Raw genomic sequence first — 18406 nt, 5'->3', positions numbered from 1 at the left:
TCAAAGAGGGGCCGCTATCAAGCAAGAAAAGAAATGGAAAGGGTAATTAGCATTTAATTCAAACTGCCTCTGGGTAAAATGTTTCTCACCTCGCCTGCAGAGGTGCAGTGTGGTAGCAGAATTATGTGAGTGGTGTGTTGGGGTGCTGAGTGCGGGGATATCAGACAGGTACAGCTTGCTCCCAAGACACCACAAGCAGTGTCCTGGCACAGCAATGACTAGCCTAGTTAAGACACATGCTAAGTAGGACATCTAGATAGGTATAAGCACATTCAAAGGACAAATTTTGGCCAAAATAATGCAGCTCCTATATTTGTGACCACATTTCCTCAACACAGTCAAGCATCTTGTCTTCTAGGTGAGACTCTATTCATGGTTGGATTCCCCTCTCCAAAGCAAGGATTGTCCCACTTCTGTGCAGATCATTTTTTATTTTCCCATTTGGTGAAACCCTTCTCATTTTCTGATAAGTGAAATCTGAAGTTAAATGATCTGTTATAAAAGCAGGCTCTAGTTCCATTTCCCACCGCTGCCTCCAGTATTCCTGAGCCCAGCGTTTCCTGTGGTTAGCAGTGACAGAACTGCTGAAAAAAGAACTTATCAGATGCACTACACTCTGTGATTGCTTTCAGGAAACTGAAAGCAGCCAGCTCTGTAAAATGTGTGTGCCTGGGGAACTTCCACTCCATCAATTTGTAAATCTTGTAAATCTTCCTGGCGGCATCTATGGATATCTCCTCACCTTACACACAGTTCTGGGATAGTAGATCAGTCCTACCCATAACCTCAGTGTGCACATAAATCAATATTTCAAAATTTAAAAAAAAGTTTTTTAAAAAGGGTGATGAATAGGGGTTTCTTTGATGTGTTTACTGCATGGACACTCAACACTAAACAACTTTCTCTTAGGGATTCCTTCCTCTCAGAAAATATTTTTGTACAATGAAGGAAAAAGTGTATTTCTTAATTCATGCTTAAGCATGACAGCTTAACAGAACCAAAATACACCTCCCTGCATACAGGGGTCTCTTGATAGCTTTCCTGAAATTAGCTTATTCAATTTTCCATGTTGTACCTCTCTATAACAAATAGGAACTTCCTCTAAAAGTTTTACTCCATTGCTTTAAGTGTTACAAAACAACCATCCTCCCTCCCTTCTGACCCTTTCTGATGTTTCATTTTTTCTTTTTCCTTTCCTTTTTCTTTTTTCTTTTCTTTTTTTTCTTTTTTCTTTTTCTTTTTCTTTTTCTTTTTCTCTTTTTTTCTTTTTCTTTTTCTTTTTCTTTTCTTTTTCTTCATTTTTCCTTTTCTCTTCGTTTTTCTTTTCCTTCTCTTTTCTTTTTTTCCCCCATTTTTTCTGACCATGCCATAGACCAACTTTTTATTATGCTCACCACAGCTCAGCAGGATTGGCTGGTAGCTGAGTGGGATTTTATATAAGTGTTAAAGTAGAGCAAATGACACTTGGGCTGCTGGTCTGAGACTGGCTGAGGAGTCCTGGAATGAGAAACTACAGCACTTGTGTGGACAACATTTGGTTACCTTAGGGTGTGACCTCTTTTTCTGTCATTACAACTAGAAATAAAAAGTATTCTTGGAAGACTAAATATCAAGAACTTAAAACTGAAGTATAAAAGAACCCTGCAAAGAATGGCATCCAGGAAATTATTCAAACAAGGACTGAAAACTAGACAGAAGTATTTACCCTGCAAATATTAATTTATTGGCTGCAAATGGATTCAGTGATTTTGCAGTCTAATGTGGGTATGTCTCCTGCACTAATAAATGTGTTTGATTAGAGTCAATATGCAGTGCTGAAAGTGTGTTTCCCATGGTGCTGCTTTGCCAGATGAGTGTTACTGCTCCAACTCTCAACTCAGGAAATCACACAGCCAGGTAGCTGAACATATTAATTTTACCTGCCTTTAAACTTCTCTGAAATGGTATGTGAGCTTATTAATTGCATTTTTGAAATACATTTTAAGGATATTCTGAGAAGTAAATGAAAATAAAACAATGAAAGCTGGTCTGTCTATAATTAACAGGACCTATCCAGTGTGTCACTGAAGAGCACACTGCTTGTATGAACTCCTCTTCTGCCTGTGCCCCACCAGTGCCTGTTTAATGTGATATTTTTTTACTTTTTTTGCAAAGTAATGTAGTAATTGCTACATCATTTGCTCACTAGATGTAAAGAAATTCACCATGTATTGCAGAAATTAAATTACCTCTAAAAACTGTTAACCAGACTTACAGAAAATTTTGAGAATTTGTGCAAAGTGAATGAAGTGTGTTGATACTTGAAGTTGAAACAGACTATCCAGGACACTAGAAAATTTGGTGAGTTTGATAATTTTATCACAATTTGGAAAATTAAATGTTTGTTTATTATTCAGATGTTACTCTCTTGCAAAGAGAAAAATAAATTGCTTTTCATACTGCTGCCAAGTAACAAGAAAAATAGCAAGTTCATAATTATAGGTTGTGCTTTCTTCCTCCTGTGCTTCTTCCACCCAGATACGTAACAGATTCGTGGAAATTGTCAAAAAGTCCTTCTCATGTGATTTCCTGCACCTTTAGGAATAAGATAAGCTGTAAGAGATGAAAAGCTCTAGTAGAAGTCTACCATTTCAACTATCCCATTTCAACTATTCATCTGTCTGTGGCACAAATGGGCCTTTACAGTAGAACTGATAAATCTATTTCTTCAGACTTTTCCAAAACAGACACTGTTGTAGAGCATGGAATAAAATTTATTCTCCAAGAGAATATCAGCACAGTCACACCAATCTCATGAAAGCCTGAATATCTGACCAAATGCCATAAAACTGGGGTACACCTGAGTGGGTTTTTAAAATTATGCATGTGACAGTCCAGATATGTATCACATATATAATTTAAACTTTTGGTCCAAATTAGGAACAGCAAGACCTAATTCTCTATAAACACTCAGTAAATGCTCATCCAATTTGTTGCCTATACCATTCTTCAAGGAAAAACCTGAATGAATCAAATAATGAGTATTATTTACATTACAATTATTATACAAAATTTGAACAAACCCACAGAAATTACTTCTCTCACTGGGGAGCTGGACAGATGGGTTGGTATCTAATCACTGCCAGCTTTCCTATGTGGGCCTTCTATTTGTTCGCTGTTTTGGTTTTGCAAACAACTGTAATAGTCTGTGCTGTGTTCACAAAGCTTCTATTTTTAATGACAAACACATCATAAGAAAATATTTAAACAATACAGAAAGCGTGAATTGAAAACTCTGAGCAGTGCTGATGTGTGTGCACATTATAAATACAGATAAAATGCACATCAAAAATAAAGAAACCCAACCAGGCAGCACTACCATGGTGACCTTTCTGTGAGTACAAATTCAAGCTCTGTGGTTTATTCTGTGTTTTAGCACTTTTGCAGCCATATCATCAAAAACTGTGAGTCACCTTTGTTTGCAGAGGAAAATTGTGAGAACACCTTTTCTGCCACATTACATGGCAGAACTGTGGACATACTGACACATCCTGTTGACTGAAGCTGATCTCCCTCTCTGCCCTTCTGGGAACACTTTTTTCCTTCTGTATAGCTAACACTGATGTTCATGGTTCAAAGTCATAAAAATGAATTAAATAAACATTTTCATTTTTAATTTTTTTTCCTTTAGAAGGAGGAATAAATTTTTCTTTACTGGCCATGTTGAATATTCATGTTACAGATACACATCAGGAAAGGACAAAGGAAAGTTGCTGGCACTTGGCACACCAGAGACTGCCACTGTGTGTGTGTGTGTGTGAGTGTGTGTGTGTGTGCGCGTGTGCAAAGACCAAATCATAGCTGACAAGGGCTCTATTCTTGTTTCTTCTTCTGAGGAAACTCAACACACAGGTTTCAACATGCACTTTAATATAAAAATTTCAAACTTTACTTAAAACCCTTATCCCTGTAATGCAAATCAGTTGCAACTATGTCATAAGGGTGAAGTCAGGAACAAGTAATTTTAATGAACAGTTTGAATAAAGTATACAGCCTGAGATGCTGCTGTGATTTTTTGGGAAATGCAACTTGTTGGAATCACTTGTTGGAAAATGTAAGATGGAAAATTTTAGGGGTTTTTTTTAGAACAGTTCTAGACTTCTACATACATGGGATGTATAATCTTGCTGTGAGATATTGTTGATGTAAGAGGATAGATTTTGCCTGAGGAATCAGACAGTTTGGTGTCTAACGATGGAGTACTTGGATTTACAAGCAAACCACAAAGCTCATCAAAGGCCATGGAGGGACACAGGACTTGAAAGTGACCTTTTGTTTTCAATGCAAGTCATTTTATTGCAAAATTTGTACTGCATAAAGTAAATAGCAAGTTATTTTACTGCAGATGAAGATGAATTTTGATACTGGATGTTTGCTCAAGTATCAGATTTATTGCTTCAGATATCTGTACCTGAGCAAGTTTTTTGTGGAACAGCTCTGCAAGGCTCCCTTTGCTGGCCCTGGACAGAGGCAGGGCTCCCTTTGCTGGCTGTAGAGAGATGCTGGTTCATTAGACCTGTTTGAGACATCTGCTATGGAATGAGCACAAACCCAGGAGGACTGTGTCAGCTGTCTGCATGGCAGATCTCTATTTTTGATCGAGACAATCCCACCCCAAGCATGTGCTAGTGATTTATGTGGTTTGTAACAAGGTCCTCGGTGTGGCAGAGGGCAGTCCCAAGTCTGCAGCCCCTCACAGTCCCTAACTATGGTGGTGAGGGAGAGGTGAGATGCTCCTCTCCCTCCCAAGTAGGCAGATACTGCACCAAAACTGGGCTGCCAACTCTCTTCTCCCATAGGGATATCTGAAAGGACAGATCTTGAGCAAATAGCCAATAACAAAATCTGATTTTCATTTGTTAGTCACACTGTGTACCTTGAAGGAGAGGCTGGTTTCTACTGGTGAGCAACTGGTGGTACTAGTCACACCAGGCAATAAATCTTTAGTTTTGAAAAGGTGTTGGCATGAAGGTGTGTACTCGATAGAGGTGTTTGCTAATGGATAACTGTCCCCTGGGTGTGTGGCCACTGATTGGAGGGGACAGATGCATAAAGAACCCCAGAAGCAGACCAGACTCCATCCTCCACGAGAACCCTGAGGCTGTGCCTGTTCAGGAGGAAGCCAGGCTCCAGAAGCAACATGTCTCAGCTGGAAACTGCGATGGGAATGACCATTGCTGTCTTTGACCAGTATGCAAGGACTGATGGCAACAGGCAAACCCTCAGCAAAGCAGAACTAAAGACTCTGCTGGAAAAGGAGCTCCCAAATTTCCTTGCGGTAAGAGAACAGCATGGCACCATTTCTGTGTAGCAGGTGCAGGAGCAGCCTGCAGAAACAGTTTTTTGTACATTTTAAGAGAAATTACATCCAAAAATATGCAAAGCTTTGTAGGAAAAGATGAAATTTTAAAAAGGTTTTGCACAAACTCTGTAAAACTGGTTTTGATATGCAGGGCCATTCCCTGTTTGCTAAATTCATCACTTGAGTTATCAGGACAATGGCTTTGAAATAGATTTGGCTTCAACTTCAGAATTCACTTACTTCTGTTTATCCCTGGATTTATCATCCTACTTCATGTCACAGCTTCTGTGAAGGTAGTTGTGCTGTAAGCAATTGAGGATGTTGATTGAAGATAGGAATCTCTAAAAATTTATACATTTGCCTTCTCCAGGTATTTATACTACATAATCATAATGCTCATCAAAATTATGCATAAACCAGAACAACAGATGAATTAAGAGAAAACTGTTTGGCATTTGTCTTTAATAGCAAAAGAAAGACCTGGATATATGTTGTACAATATAGATTTGTATGTAATCATAAAGTGCATTTCGGTAGGTATTCAAAAGTGCTTAATATGTTCTAGTAAAAGCTTTAGCTGCCAGGGAGACAATTTCAATTTTTGCTTTTTTAAAAAATTGTTTCCCTTCACTGAAAATCCAGAAAACACTTTAAAATATACTGTTTTTAACACACTGGAGTAATGTTTCCCTATTTGTACTGGTTTGTTACTGTTCTTAATGGCAAGAGTCTAGAACCAAATGCTCCTTGTGTGGCTCTCAGTTTTTGTATCCAGCATAGTTCAGTTTTGTAAAAACAGCTATTTCAGGGCACTGCAGCCAGGGCACTTGATACAATTCAGTATCTTTCCATGCAAGCTGTATGAATTCACCATATGAAATTCATGCCTGCTGGAGTTGTGTCTCACAAATTAAAGACGTGTAATATTCAGAATAAGGACCTGGATGGCTCAGGGGGGATATATTCCAATGTTTCTGAGAAATCTGTGTAAGACAGATTAGTGCTTGTGACCCAACAGCACCGCAGAAGGGTCCTGCTCCTGAGCATGGAGCTGCGTGGTACCCACAGCGCTTCCATGGAAAGAGAAACTAAACCAACAACAAAACCACAATTCTGCCACGGCATGGAAATCCCCCAGACACTCGACATTTGGTCTAAATAAGGCTGGGGAGCCCCTGCAGCAGGCAGCTATCAAATGGGATGATGCTCAGAAGTCTGTCCTGACTGTGTTTGGTGGCCTGGCACTTTCCAGTTCCCCACAGCTGCTCTTAGCGGCTCTACCTATTTCCTGCAACTGGTTGAAAAACTGGAATTTTCCAGGAAGAGAATTAGCTAATTGTCCTCTTATATTCCAGTCTCCATCTCCCTTTCCTTCTTTACCTCTTCTAGGAAAAAAAAATCAAAAAGCAAACAAACAAACAAAACCCCCCATATTTTTATGCCGGTATTTTAAATACATTTAAACCAACAATTTTCCTTCTTCCTGTCTTGCCAGACTGATAACTGCAAGAAAAAAACTGAGAACATAAGACTGACCTCAGAAAAAAAGTTCTACCTCCATTTTCCTGCCATTTATATGCGTAATTTTTCATTTGCAAGAAATTCTAGGGAAGTGTTTTCTAGTTATTCATGTATACTTTTGGCCTTAGAATTTGTTATAACTGGCACAGATCACAACTGCCTGGAAAGGTCTTGAATCAGTCAGGCATAAATACCACAGGACTGAAGGACTGGACTCAGTTATAAAGAGTTTCCAAAAAACAATTCCTATTTTTGCATCTCAGAAGTAATTCAGATACTATTAGTTCATGTAGCTCACTAAATAATTTGAAATATTCACTTATAAAATTAAAACAATGTAATTTCCAAAGTGAAAATTAACTAAACCTTCCAGACACATTAATCGGTCAAATCAAAGTAAATGTTTCAATTTTTACTGATTTTTAAAAGCTCTATATTTGAAGTGAAACATTAAATTACAGAATGAGAAATTTTGTTAATTAGATCATGATCAAAAATTGCCTTCAGATTTAAATTTAGGTAGTAATCGTTTTAAATTGGTGGACATTTTCCAAAGTTTATGTAATTTCTTTCTAATATTATATCAGATTTTTTTATCGTCTACAAAAGCCACACGATTGTTTCCTAGATTTAACAGGTCTGTACTGCCATCTCCTGTTTAATGTTAAAATTGCACCTTCGAAAATCCCTATAGATTATCGGCTCCAAAAAGCCCTCCTGTAAACTTCTTTTTATTTTAATTTATTTTGTCAAAAAGGAACAAAAAAACCAAAACAAAACAAAACAAAAAAAAAAAACACCACAAAAAAACCCCTCCACCAAACACTTTATAACTTGATGATGCATTGCTTAACATCAGCCTTGAGATGTAGTGGTTCACAGATTCACAGAAGCACAGAATATGCTGACTTGGAAGGGACTCACACAGATCATTGAGTGAAACCTCTGGCCCTACATGGGACATCGCCAAGAGTCACACTGTGTGCCCAAGAGCACTGTCCAAACTCTTCTTGAGCTCTGTCAGGCTGGTGCTGTAACGCTTTCCCTGTGATCCTCTTCCACTGCCCAATGATGGTCTGAATGATGAACCTTTTCTTGATATCCAACCTAAACCTCCCCTGACACAACTTCAGGCCATTCCCTGGGTTCCTGTCACTGTTACCACAGCGGAGAGATCAGTGTCTGCTCTTCCTCTTCCTCTTCCTCTTCCCCTCATGAGGAAATTGTAACTTCAGTGAGGTCTCCCCTCAGTCTCTTTTTCTCCAGGCTGAACAGACCAAGTGACCTCAGCAACTCCTCACACAGCTTCCCCTCAAGGCCCTTCACCATCTTTATTGCTCTCCTTTGAACACTCTCTAATGGTGAACTTTGTTTCTTATATTGTTTCTTATATTGCCCCCAGCACTCGAGGTGAGGCAGCCCCAGCTCACAGCAGAGCAGGACAATCCCCTCCCTGGCCTGGCTGTGCCTGATGCCCCCCAGGACAGGGCTGGCCCTCCTGGCTGCCAGGGCACTTCTGGCTCATGTTCAACTTGCCTCTGACCAGGACCCCCAGGTCCCTTTCCATGGTGCTGCTCCAGCACCTCATTCCCCATTCTGTCCATACATCCAGGATTGCCCCATCCCAGATACAGAATTCAGAGTTTTCCCTTGTTCCCTTCATAAAGCTGGAGATTGCCCAGCTCTCTCATTTGTTGAGGTGTCTCCACAGGGCTTCTCTACCTTCAACAGAGTCAACAGCTCTTCCCAGTTTTGTATCATCTGCAGACTTGGTCTCTGTCCCTTCCAGTCCCATGTCCAAGTCATTTATGGAGATGTTGAAGAGCACAAGGCCGAGCATGGAGCCCTGTGGAACCCCACTAGTGACAGGTCCCCAGTCTGATGTCCCCTGTTCACTATAACCTTTGTGCTCTGCCCATGAGCCAGGTGCTCAGCCATCCCATGATGTGTTTATCCAGCTGTGTGCTGGACATTTTGTCCAAAAAGATCTTGTGAGAGACAGTACTGAAAGCTTTACTGAAATCCAAAAAGATGACATCATCTGGCTTCCCTTGATCAACTAAGTGGATTACTTTATCATAAAAGGAAATCAAGTTTGCTAAGCAGAACTTTCCTCTCATGAAGCCATGCTGGCTGTGACTGACGATGGCGCTCAGTCATTCTATCAGAATAATGGCAACTTAGAAGAATAATGACAACTTAGAAAAAGATTTGCTGTGTTAACCCAATCTCAGCATCCTACAGGCTTCAGGAAGCACTTTCCCAGCCACCAGCTCCTGTGAGCAGTTTTTGCTGGGCCATAAGACCAGTGACAGCACTCAAAGCACTTTTGAGGCTGTTTGTATATTTTCTGGGGTGGAAGTGTTCAGTGAAGCTTCAATTTGACATTTGCCCCAGGAAATCATGTTTTTTGCTAAACTGCAAACTGCCTGAGCTTCAGCTGAGCCTTTCCAGTGGAATGGATAGGAAAATCATGGCATTTAATTCATCTGGGTGGTGTCCTCAGGGCTTTGTGCTACACAGGTTTAATGGTGATAAACGCTGTTTTAAATGTAGCAAGCACGCCTCGCTGTGACACTGCATGACTGCAGCTCTCAGGTGTAATTAAGGCAGGAGCACATGTTTTTGGTACTTGTTGCTGCTGTGCAGACAGTGGGAATATATGGGACCTTTCCAAGTGCTCAGAGCCCAACCAAAGACCTTGTTTGGAGAAGCTGCTGCATTGGGGTTGTGCATCCTCTCACCTCAACCTAATCCTTTTCTTTTGCAGTCTGGGAAGGACAAGAATGCTATTGATAAAGTCTTCAAGAACCTGGATGAAAATGGAGATTCCGAAGTGGACTTCAAAGAATTTGTTATCTTTGTGGCAGCTCTGACTTGCTGCTGTCACAAATATTTTGAGCAGAATGCAGCCAAATAGTTGTCAAACTACTCACATAAGCTGTCTTTGCGTGTGCTCCATATGCTAGTGATATGGATCCCTTCACTCCTTCCATGTACTGCTGTGAAGTTTGCAAGCACGCTGGACTGTAAAAATAAACCCTACTGAGCTCATTCTCTATCCTGAATGCTAATTTCTTCTCATTTGTGAAACAGCCTGGGTTTAATGACTCCCACTAACTCACATGGAGTAGTTTCTCCCTTTCTCTGGTTTTAAAATTCTTAACCAAAAGGTTCAATATTCATCCCAGTCCAGAAGCTGCACATGAATAAGGGCTGGTAGAGCCATGAATCAGCTGGAGGCTGTTTTGATACATCAGCATCTCTGGGATGCATCCCAAACCCACACATGTGCCACCATAGCTGTACAGGACAGGCCTCACTGGCACAACCTCTAAGTCTGTTTGGTATCCTCAGCTGTGTTGCTGTTGCAGGGCTGCCTTGTAGGTCCTTTATTGGTTAAAACAACAAAACAACTCCAAACATATTTTCTGGTTTTTTTCAGCATGGAGGATCCTGTGCAGTTTTGTGTGCTGGTGAGCCATCTCACCCAGATCACACAGATTTATTTTCTATGACACTGTAAGACTTGATATTACTTTAAAATAAATTTAAATACCCTCCCAAATAGTGTGCCATAGTATTTTTGCCTGAAGCAAAAATGGCAGCAATTGTTGCTTCCTTACCTGAAAAATGTGGGGAAGTGGAAGAATTTGCTTTCAGGAGAGAAGGCAACACGCATCACCTGAACTCTGCAACTGAAGCAAGGCTGTATACAAAATTAAATCAATATTTTGGAGCACTTTTCTGGTGAGCATCCCAATGCAAACTGCAAAAAGCATTAAATTTAGTTCCTTTGGTTCCCTCTACAGAACAGTACTGTTTGGTGCTATGCCAGCAGCCAAATATTTCCCTGTCCTATTGTAAATGTGCTGTGTAGGTAGAGGTGCCACAAGTGTCTCTGGAGCCCTGAAAGATCATGCAGCACAGCAAAAGCAGGAACAGGAGCTCAGTTTCACTGTGTTTCCTGAATCTGAAGTTAGGCCACAGGTTTGACTCATTCATAACCCTATAGAAACATACATTTTTGAGGTGTTTTCATCTTCTGGGGAGCTCGATGGGAAAATTTGGTCTTATTAGTTTATTTCAGCCTGGTTTAACCATTACAGGCTTTGTTTCATCTAGCTTGCTCTGATGCTGGATGGCTGCAGATGAATTACAATGCATCCGTGACATTTGCAGAAGTACCATTACCTGTCTTATTGACAACAGTAATATTTTTCTGTATTACCTGGGCAAGAAAACTACTAGTCATCAAAATGTGCAAAAGTCTTCCCAACCCAGGGATCCCAAATTAGCCTTTTCTTGGAGAGACTGCTCCATATTATTGCCATTTTTTGAGATATCTTTACAGCCCTAATCCAGCATAGCTCTGCCCTGTGGCTGCTGTGCCACTTACAAGGGCCAATTCCTCACTATTTTGTCAAGGCTATAAACGAGCAAAATGTTCTGCTTGTTGCAAAACAAGCTAATTCTAAATACAGAGTCAAAATTTTCCTATATTGCACATTTATCTAGCTATTGGTATAAACCATCCTCAGACAATTAAATCTTGGTGATACATATCAAAAATTGATCAGTATATCCTAATTTTTTGAAATGCATTTTTACTTTTACAAGTTTAGCGTTAGCACCTAATACTCTGCATTGCTTTAGAATATCCAGCCTCACTGAATTTTTTGGCTTTTTACCACTATGTGGCACTAAATGCAGCATTTTTATTGCTTATTGAGCCCAAAAGTCCATGTATCATTATTGAGATAGAATGGAAAAAATACGTGTTAAAATTAGGAAAAAAAAAATCAGAATTGTTCATAGCATCATTTTGTCAATAAAATGGCAATTTATGTCTGGACAAATACCATATGTCCCATTGAGAGTATTTTACTGATTGCAGTGGAAGCAGCAGGAGCTGAGGGCCAGGCAGAGGCTCCATCTCGAGCTTTAGCTGCACCAGCCCAATCTCACCTTTGTGAAAGGGCTTCCCTTTAACTTGTAAATTGCAAACCCCCTTTGTAATTTATTGCAGAGTTGTTCTCCACAGCATTGAAATTGCTTTTAAAACATAGCTCTTAAAGAGAATGCTGGTGAAAAGCTCTACCTGTCTTGTGAGCCAAGGGCTCCACCTTGTTGCTTACTGAGCAGTGAGAGCTGTGACATACCCCACATTTCACTCTTATTTCATAAACTTCCTGCCCCCAGTTCAATATCCACACCATTTCACTCACCCATTAATGCCATTTTGTCCATTTTCCTGGAAATCTGTTGGTTTTTTCAGTACTAGAGGACTGCTCATAGCAGTCCTGGTCATGGCAGCCCAAAGCTGCTTTGTAAGTGCTCCAGCTCCCACAAGGAGTTCTGACTGACAGTGATGAGCTCAAGTACCTTTGTCTCCTTGAGGGAGTACCCTCATTGTTCCTGCAGCACTCAACCCTCCAAACTCTTAATTGACCCCTTGGTCCCACATGAGGGGACATCTGGAGAGCTCAAAGCCTGTGCCCAGAAACACACGGACGCTGTGTGCTGCTTTGCTAACCCAAGGGAGCTGTGTGTGTTCAGAGCTGCATGAAGTGGGGGAAGAAAAGGGGTTTGGGGCTTTTTTTCTTTTTCCCTACAGATTTTTCAAAAGCTGTAACTCTGTGATGAATATTCATTTCAATGTAGTACTGAAAACTCAACTTGATGACACCTCAGAGAGAAAATGATCCAGGAATAAAAGAAATTAACATATAGCTCCCACCTTACCATAGAACAAAAGTGACTTTTCAGAATACATTATTTAACCTAAAAGCATCTGAACAGAGTCACTTCGGTATCTTTCAATCCATTAATTTTCTTTCCCAGTATTATTAATTTTCACTATGAACCTACAGTTTACCCAGAATGTACTGTGTATTTCCTTCCCTCAGTAAACTTCTGTAACTCAAAGTTCAAGCTACAGAGATGGTAGACCTGGTTTTGTCTTTTGGTTTGGTTTTGCCATTTAATTTCAACTTTTTAGGCCTCAACACCTTATGTATGATGAGATAAGTTAAGAAAAGGTATAGGCAGCTGTAGGGGAAGGGAGAAGAACATAAAAAGCAGCTTGGAATGTATAAGCTAACAGTTGTGGCTTGTGCACATTTGACTTATCTATCTGAAAGGAAAAAAGTATATGGGTAAATATATTACCAGCAAATGACAATATGGGAAATCATCATTTGTGATGAGCTCCAAATTAAGCAAGTCTTAAAGGCAGAGGTGAGAAAGCCTGCTAAGCAGCAAATCAGCCAATGGGTATTTTCATAATACAGAAAAAATATAAATTTATATTGATATCAGATCAATTCTATAGATTAAAATACTGCAGTTTACGTACTGCCATTTTGGAATCCAGTGGGCTACTGTCAACACTCTTCAATTTTTAAAATTACATATGAAATCTGATTTCTGAGTGTATGCAGGAGAAATCAGGCATAAAACCTAACCCTTAAGTCACTCTTAGCCACTTATGCTGCAGTTTTGGCTGGGAATATTCCTTGTTATTTTACCTTTAAATCCACTGAGGCTCATGAAAAAAATAATTCACCCCCAATTTATCTCCCCAGCTTGGGGCTGAAAACGGGGAGATTTCTTTTCCCGAACCCTCTGAGCATCTTACACTATCAGCATGCACTTTCAACACTTGACCTGGAGTGTCAAGAACAAGTTTTTCACAAAATGCACTTTAGTTGCTGATTTCCTTACAGAAGGCGGGCAGGGGAGGAGGAGGAGATGTTACCTGTCTTTTATGTAACAGTCTCACTGTGAAATGCTCCTGTAAGAGCTGGGAAATTGTATTCAAACCTTTCCTTGAGTGAAACCCACCCACGCCAGCCGTGTGCACCAAACAGCAGGAGGCCCAGGGCACCTGACACTGACTCCCTCCATCGTGGCAGAGGCTCATGGGGCTGGGGAGGCCTAAAAAAGGGTGCATGAGAAGCAGTACATCTCTCTAGCCTGGTAGATGGAGTACATGGCCAGTCCTGCAGGTGTCTGTGTCCCAGAGACAGGGCACCTTCTGTATTTTAGTCATTTAATTCAGACTATTTAATACAAAGCACACAGCTGGCATAATTTAAAAGATGTTTCTTGCCAGGTGAGCTCCCAAACCACTGAACAGTAGAAGTATGGTCAGTGCTTTGGTCCTCTCTCTTGAACAATGTTCTCTGTAACAGCCTGAAAAGGTACCAGCAGAGGATGAGAAGAAGCATCTCCTCCATCATTTTCTCCTCTTCATTTTCCTTCTCCTCCTCCTCCTTCTTACCCTCATCTTCTTCCCTGAGGGAGCATCGCCTCCTCCTGCCCTGTGGAACAGTAGGTGATGCTCAGCCCACCACCAGCAGAGTGCAAGTCCTGCTGGCACATCTCTGTCTTAACCAGTCAGCAGTGCTCAGAGAAGCTTTTGAATAAAAATTTTAAAAAGCTGACTCCTGCTCAGGTACCAGGAGGGAAGGATTGAGGTCTCTATTTTGCTAAAAAAGGTTCATGACTGCAGCCCAGGGGAGGTTCAGAGCTTGCCTGGCCTCCTCTGGGCCATGTCCTATTGACTGTCACAAAGCTCCCCAGCAGATGTGCTCATGCTTTTGGTCCCATGCTGAGGTACCTCTCCCACGTGCTGGGAGCAGAGCCTTGGGGCTTAACACAGGTTTCTGCAGTCTGCTCAGATCCACCCACCTAGAAATTAGTCATTCCAGCAGCTAATTGACTATGCTTTTGTACAGCTTTTACGGGCCATTTTCTTCCCCAAGACAAATTCCTTTCTTTTTCCTTCCTAGTCAATAATTTTTTCTTAATCCTGTACCAGCCTCTAAACCTCTTGGTCACAACTCCATTCTGAAAGCTGTTCATTATCTGAAAGGAGAGAAAATTCAATTTTTTTAAGGATACAGCTCTGCTACTCTTCATCAGGTGATCAATAGATGCATACACTGTATTACATTGCAGGACTTTCCATTGTATCCAAATAAATTTACTGATTTCCTTTTCCTCCTGATTTTATAACTTTCTATTTAGATGCAATTGCCAATAGTATTTTCTTTTGTTTCATGACAAGAAGTAGGTCTCTGTAGTATTAGGTAACTATTGACTGTTGCCTTCAGAAAGAACAAAAGGTTCCTGGAAAGAAATGGATAAGAAAGCTGAGCAGAGATCTGCTGAGAGAGCCAGAAACTTCCTTTCCAGGAGGCAAGTACATGAACACAGAGACTGAAGCAACTGCAGATCCCTGCTACAGTGTTAGCCATTCTACCTAAAAGGGTTTACATCTGATGGAAGTTTGAAAACCCAGGACTGTAGGTTTGTTGTGGAAATATTTTAATGTTTAAGTATTTATTTCCCTTAGTCTGTAAAATCCTTGTTGTAGTGATTATAACTCTTTTCTTTCTTGTCATTGCCAAACCCTACTCTGTAATTTAAGCCTGTGATACTTTGACCAAGCAGTTTCAGATGGAGATGTTCTGGAAGCCACCAATACATCACAAAAGTCAATTTTGTGTTTCTGAATTAACTTCCTCACCTGTGCTGACCTCAGTCTCCCCATACTCTCTGTGAGATTTCCTATCCATCACTGCCAAGTTAATATGTTTAAAACACTGAGCAGTAAAATCTGCAGAACAGGCAAAAGGTCAAAGACCCAGTGCCCTCCGATGCTCCTTCTGCAGGTACTAAGAGGGCTGTCTGAAATGAATATTTAATTTTCCATGAGAAAACCAGCTTCTTCCTTCCTATCACTGACTTCCCAAACAAAATGGATGAGAGAGAGAGAAAATCCAAAGTTGCAGCAGTAGGGGAGCTGGAAAGGATCTAAAGTAAATAAAGATCTCAAGTAAGGAAGGGATCATGCTAGGCTTGTCTTGGAGGGCTCTAGTTGGAGGCAAACGTGCCTTGCCTAAGACTCAGCCTGGGACTCAGCCTGGGACTAGGACTAGGAAAAAGGGAAATCCAGGCTGCAGTTTTAGGGTGCTGGAAAGCACCTTCCAGAGGTAACTTGGGGCTGCTGCTTGAATATTTGTTCCGAACATGTAGCTGGGTGCCCAACCATGTGCCACCTTACCTTCCAGATTCACAGGGATGCTGAAAGATACACACTCCTTAGGCTGGTAACATCACCAGCCATCATCTCAGGGGTAGGTTCTTTTTAGTCTGGTTTTGGCAGGGATAAGTGCAATTCCTGCAAACCTAAGTACTGGATCTTTCAATCAGGAGATTCTGTCGGCTCTCCCCCATGCTGAGGCAGAAGCAGATCCTTGCTGACAGCCTGCTCCTGCTTACAGACTGCAGGCACATCACCCAGGCAGGAAGCACAACAAAGCCAAGGCAGCAGAGTGGGGTGAGACAGACTGCAGGATAGGACACTTCCCCTATATCCTTGGCTCTCCCTGCTTTTCATGCTTTCCTTCTTCTTTTCCTTCCTATTTTATTCTGGCCCTAATATGAAGGAGCCTTTCATCAGAAAACCACTCTGTGGTTTATTTTGTAAATTACAAACCAAAGCATTTCTGTCTTGCAAAGTCCCCCAAAGACAAGCAAATGAGCTGTCCTCGACAGAGGCGGCTGCTATTTTGGCTCACAGTCCAGCCTGCACAACGTAGTCCTTTCTGGTGAGTCCCACCCTGCTACATGGCAGCTCAGTCTTTCAGCCCTCAGAGAATGAGCACATTAGGAGCTGAATATAAGCAATGTGTGATTCCAATTTGCTCAGGCTATGCCCAATTACTTTATTAATGGACTGGTTTGCAGCAGGGTTCAGATAAAACAAAGCTGTGCTTTAGGCTGATTTTGAAGCCCTCTCAGTTTTAGAGCAATAAAAGTGAAGCAATGTTAACCTTCTTTCTGGGGGATATTGTCTAGAGAAGCATGAGCTAAAGATCTCTCTATGGGCAGCCTGTCCTCTGCAGAGCTCAGTGTTAATGATAGCAGAAGGACAAATAATTTTACTTTCCTGATACCTTTAATTAGGAAAGGATGGCCCTTCAAGAGACAGTTCAACAGTACAAAATAGCTGTTTAATCTTTATTTTGGGAAGTGTAGTGCCAAGCAAGTCCAGGGTCCATTTGGCTCTGTGTCCTCCTGCAATTATGCTTTTGGGTTAAGTTGTCCTCCACAAGAACGCTTTAGGTAATCAGGAAAGCCAGGAAAGGCTCTCTAGAGAGATTCGGGAAAGCCCTGGACCAGTTCTCTGAGGATTAGGAGCACAGTTGCTGACAGCTACATGCAGGTAGTGATAACCAGGTTCTTCAGAAAAAGCTGAGCAAGGCTGCCAGCCCTGGACAGGAAGGGGAGACAAGAATCACCCCCACCACCCACCTCACATACGAGGTCTGAGTTTGGACAGGAGGACAGTAAGAGGAGGTAGGTTTACATAGGTTTCTACTATTGCCAAGTGTAATTTTGGCCATATTAATACTTCGCCTCTCAGAGATGAGAGCATCTCTGGGCTTTCCCATTAACTGGGCTTGGAAATATTTCCTGTAGAATCAGCGCAGGCAGAGCCATCTCATATGGAGCAGTAGAAGACACAGAACTGTAGAACCACAGACACTCTAGAAGTCTGCTGTCCTGAGAGATGATGTTCAGAGCCTGCTGTAAACTGGCCCCATGCCAGGACCAAGACTCAGCAGCACTGTCCCATCTGTAACTCGAAGAGCTCATCTTTAACCCAAAGGTTTTAATGGTGGTCAGTAGCTGAAGCACTCTCTAGATGCTGGTATGACCTCACCCTTTCTTCAAAATCTATCTGTTTTTGGAAAGAATAATCTTCAAATTAAAATAAACCAATTATTAGTATATTTTACCATCCTGTGGAGTTTATTGTTGTATTTGGGTTTTTTAATTATTTTTTTAGATTTAAAATTTTTTTAAATTAAAAAAAAAAATCTTTTTTTTAAGACCTGGATTTCATATAGTGTTGTAAAATAAGTTAAAAATAAAAAAAATTTTGAAAGTCTTTTTATCTCTGAAAAATGTACATAGTACTGAATCACATCTAGAAAAGAACATGAAAAAAAACCTGAAGTACAGGCCTGGTAAATGTGTCACAATTTATAGCCACATGATCTTTCCAAACAGCATCAAAAGTCATCTGTACTTGGACCAGAAGTAGTGACCCTCCTCCTGCCTGGCTACAGGAATGCTGATATGTGGTCATCAAACTTTGGACCTTGGCATAAAGATGTGGGGATTAAGATTTTTGGTTGTAAAAGCCCTTAATGTGATTTTTTAAAAAATGTTCTGGATCCCCAAATCCAGTGGATAGCAGAGAGTACGAAGTTTCACAGTTAGTCAACAATATGGGGTGATAGAAGACAATTCATGATAACACACAAAAGAGCCTTAAATGCTTTGCTGTAGGACATGGTTTGTTCTCTGTTTGCATAGCGCCTTTGTTTCAAAGTACAAGTGAAGGATACCAGTAGTGAAACAGAAAGCAATACTTGACAATGAAAGCAAACAAGTCATCAGATTTGGACCTCAAGTGAAAACAATAGATTGGGCTTACAGAGGAAAAGAAAAGATAAAGACAGT

At 40.9% G+C, this 18406-nt stretch overlaps 1 protein-coding gene across 1 annotated transcript; it reads left to right on the top strand.

Annotated features, from left to right (window-relative positions):
• Positions 1-5097: 5097 nt before the first annotated feature.
• On the top strand, positions 5098-9930 carry S100P (S100 calcium binding protein P). The gene is made up of 2 exons (XM_005517854.2): positions 5098-5317; positions 9633-9930. The coding sequence occupies exons 1-2, from the start codon at positions 5180-5182 to the stop codon at positions 9780-9782; spliced, it is 288 nt and encodes a 95-aa protein (XP_005517911.1). The 5' UTR covers positions 5098-5179; the 3' UTR covers positions 9783-9930.
• Positions 9931-18406: the final 8476 nt, after the last annotated feature.

The sequence above is a fragment of the Pseudopodoces humilis genome, chromosome 6 (assembly GCF_049639895.1).
Source record: "Pseudopodoces humilis isolate 2021_Gansu_Grassland_sample_001 chromosome 6, ASM4963989v1, whole genome shotgun sequence".
In the NCBI taxonomy this organism is placed as follows: Eukaryota; Metazoa; Chordata; class Aves; order Passeriformes; family Paridae; genus Pseudopodoces; species Pseudopodoces humilis.
This window is presented reverse-complemented; position numbering and strand designations above follow the sequence as displayed.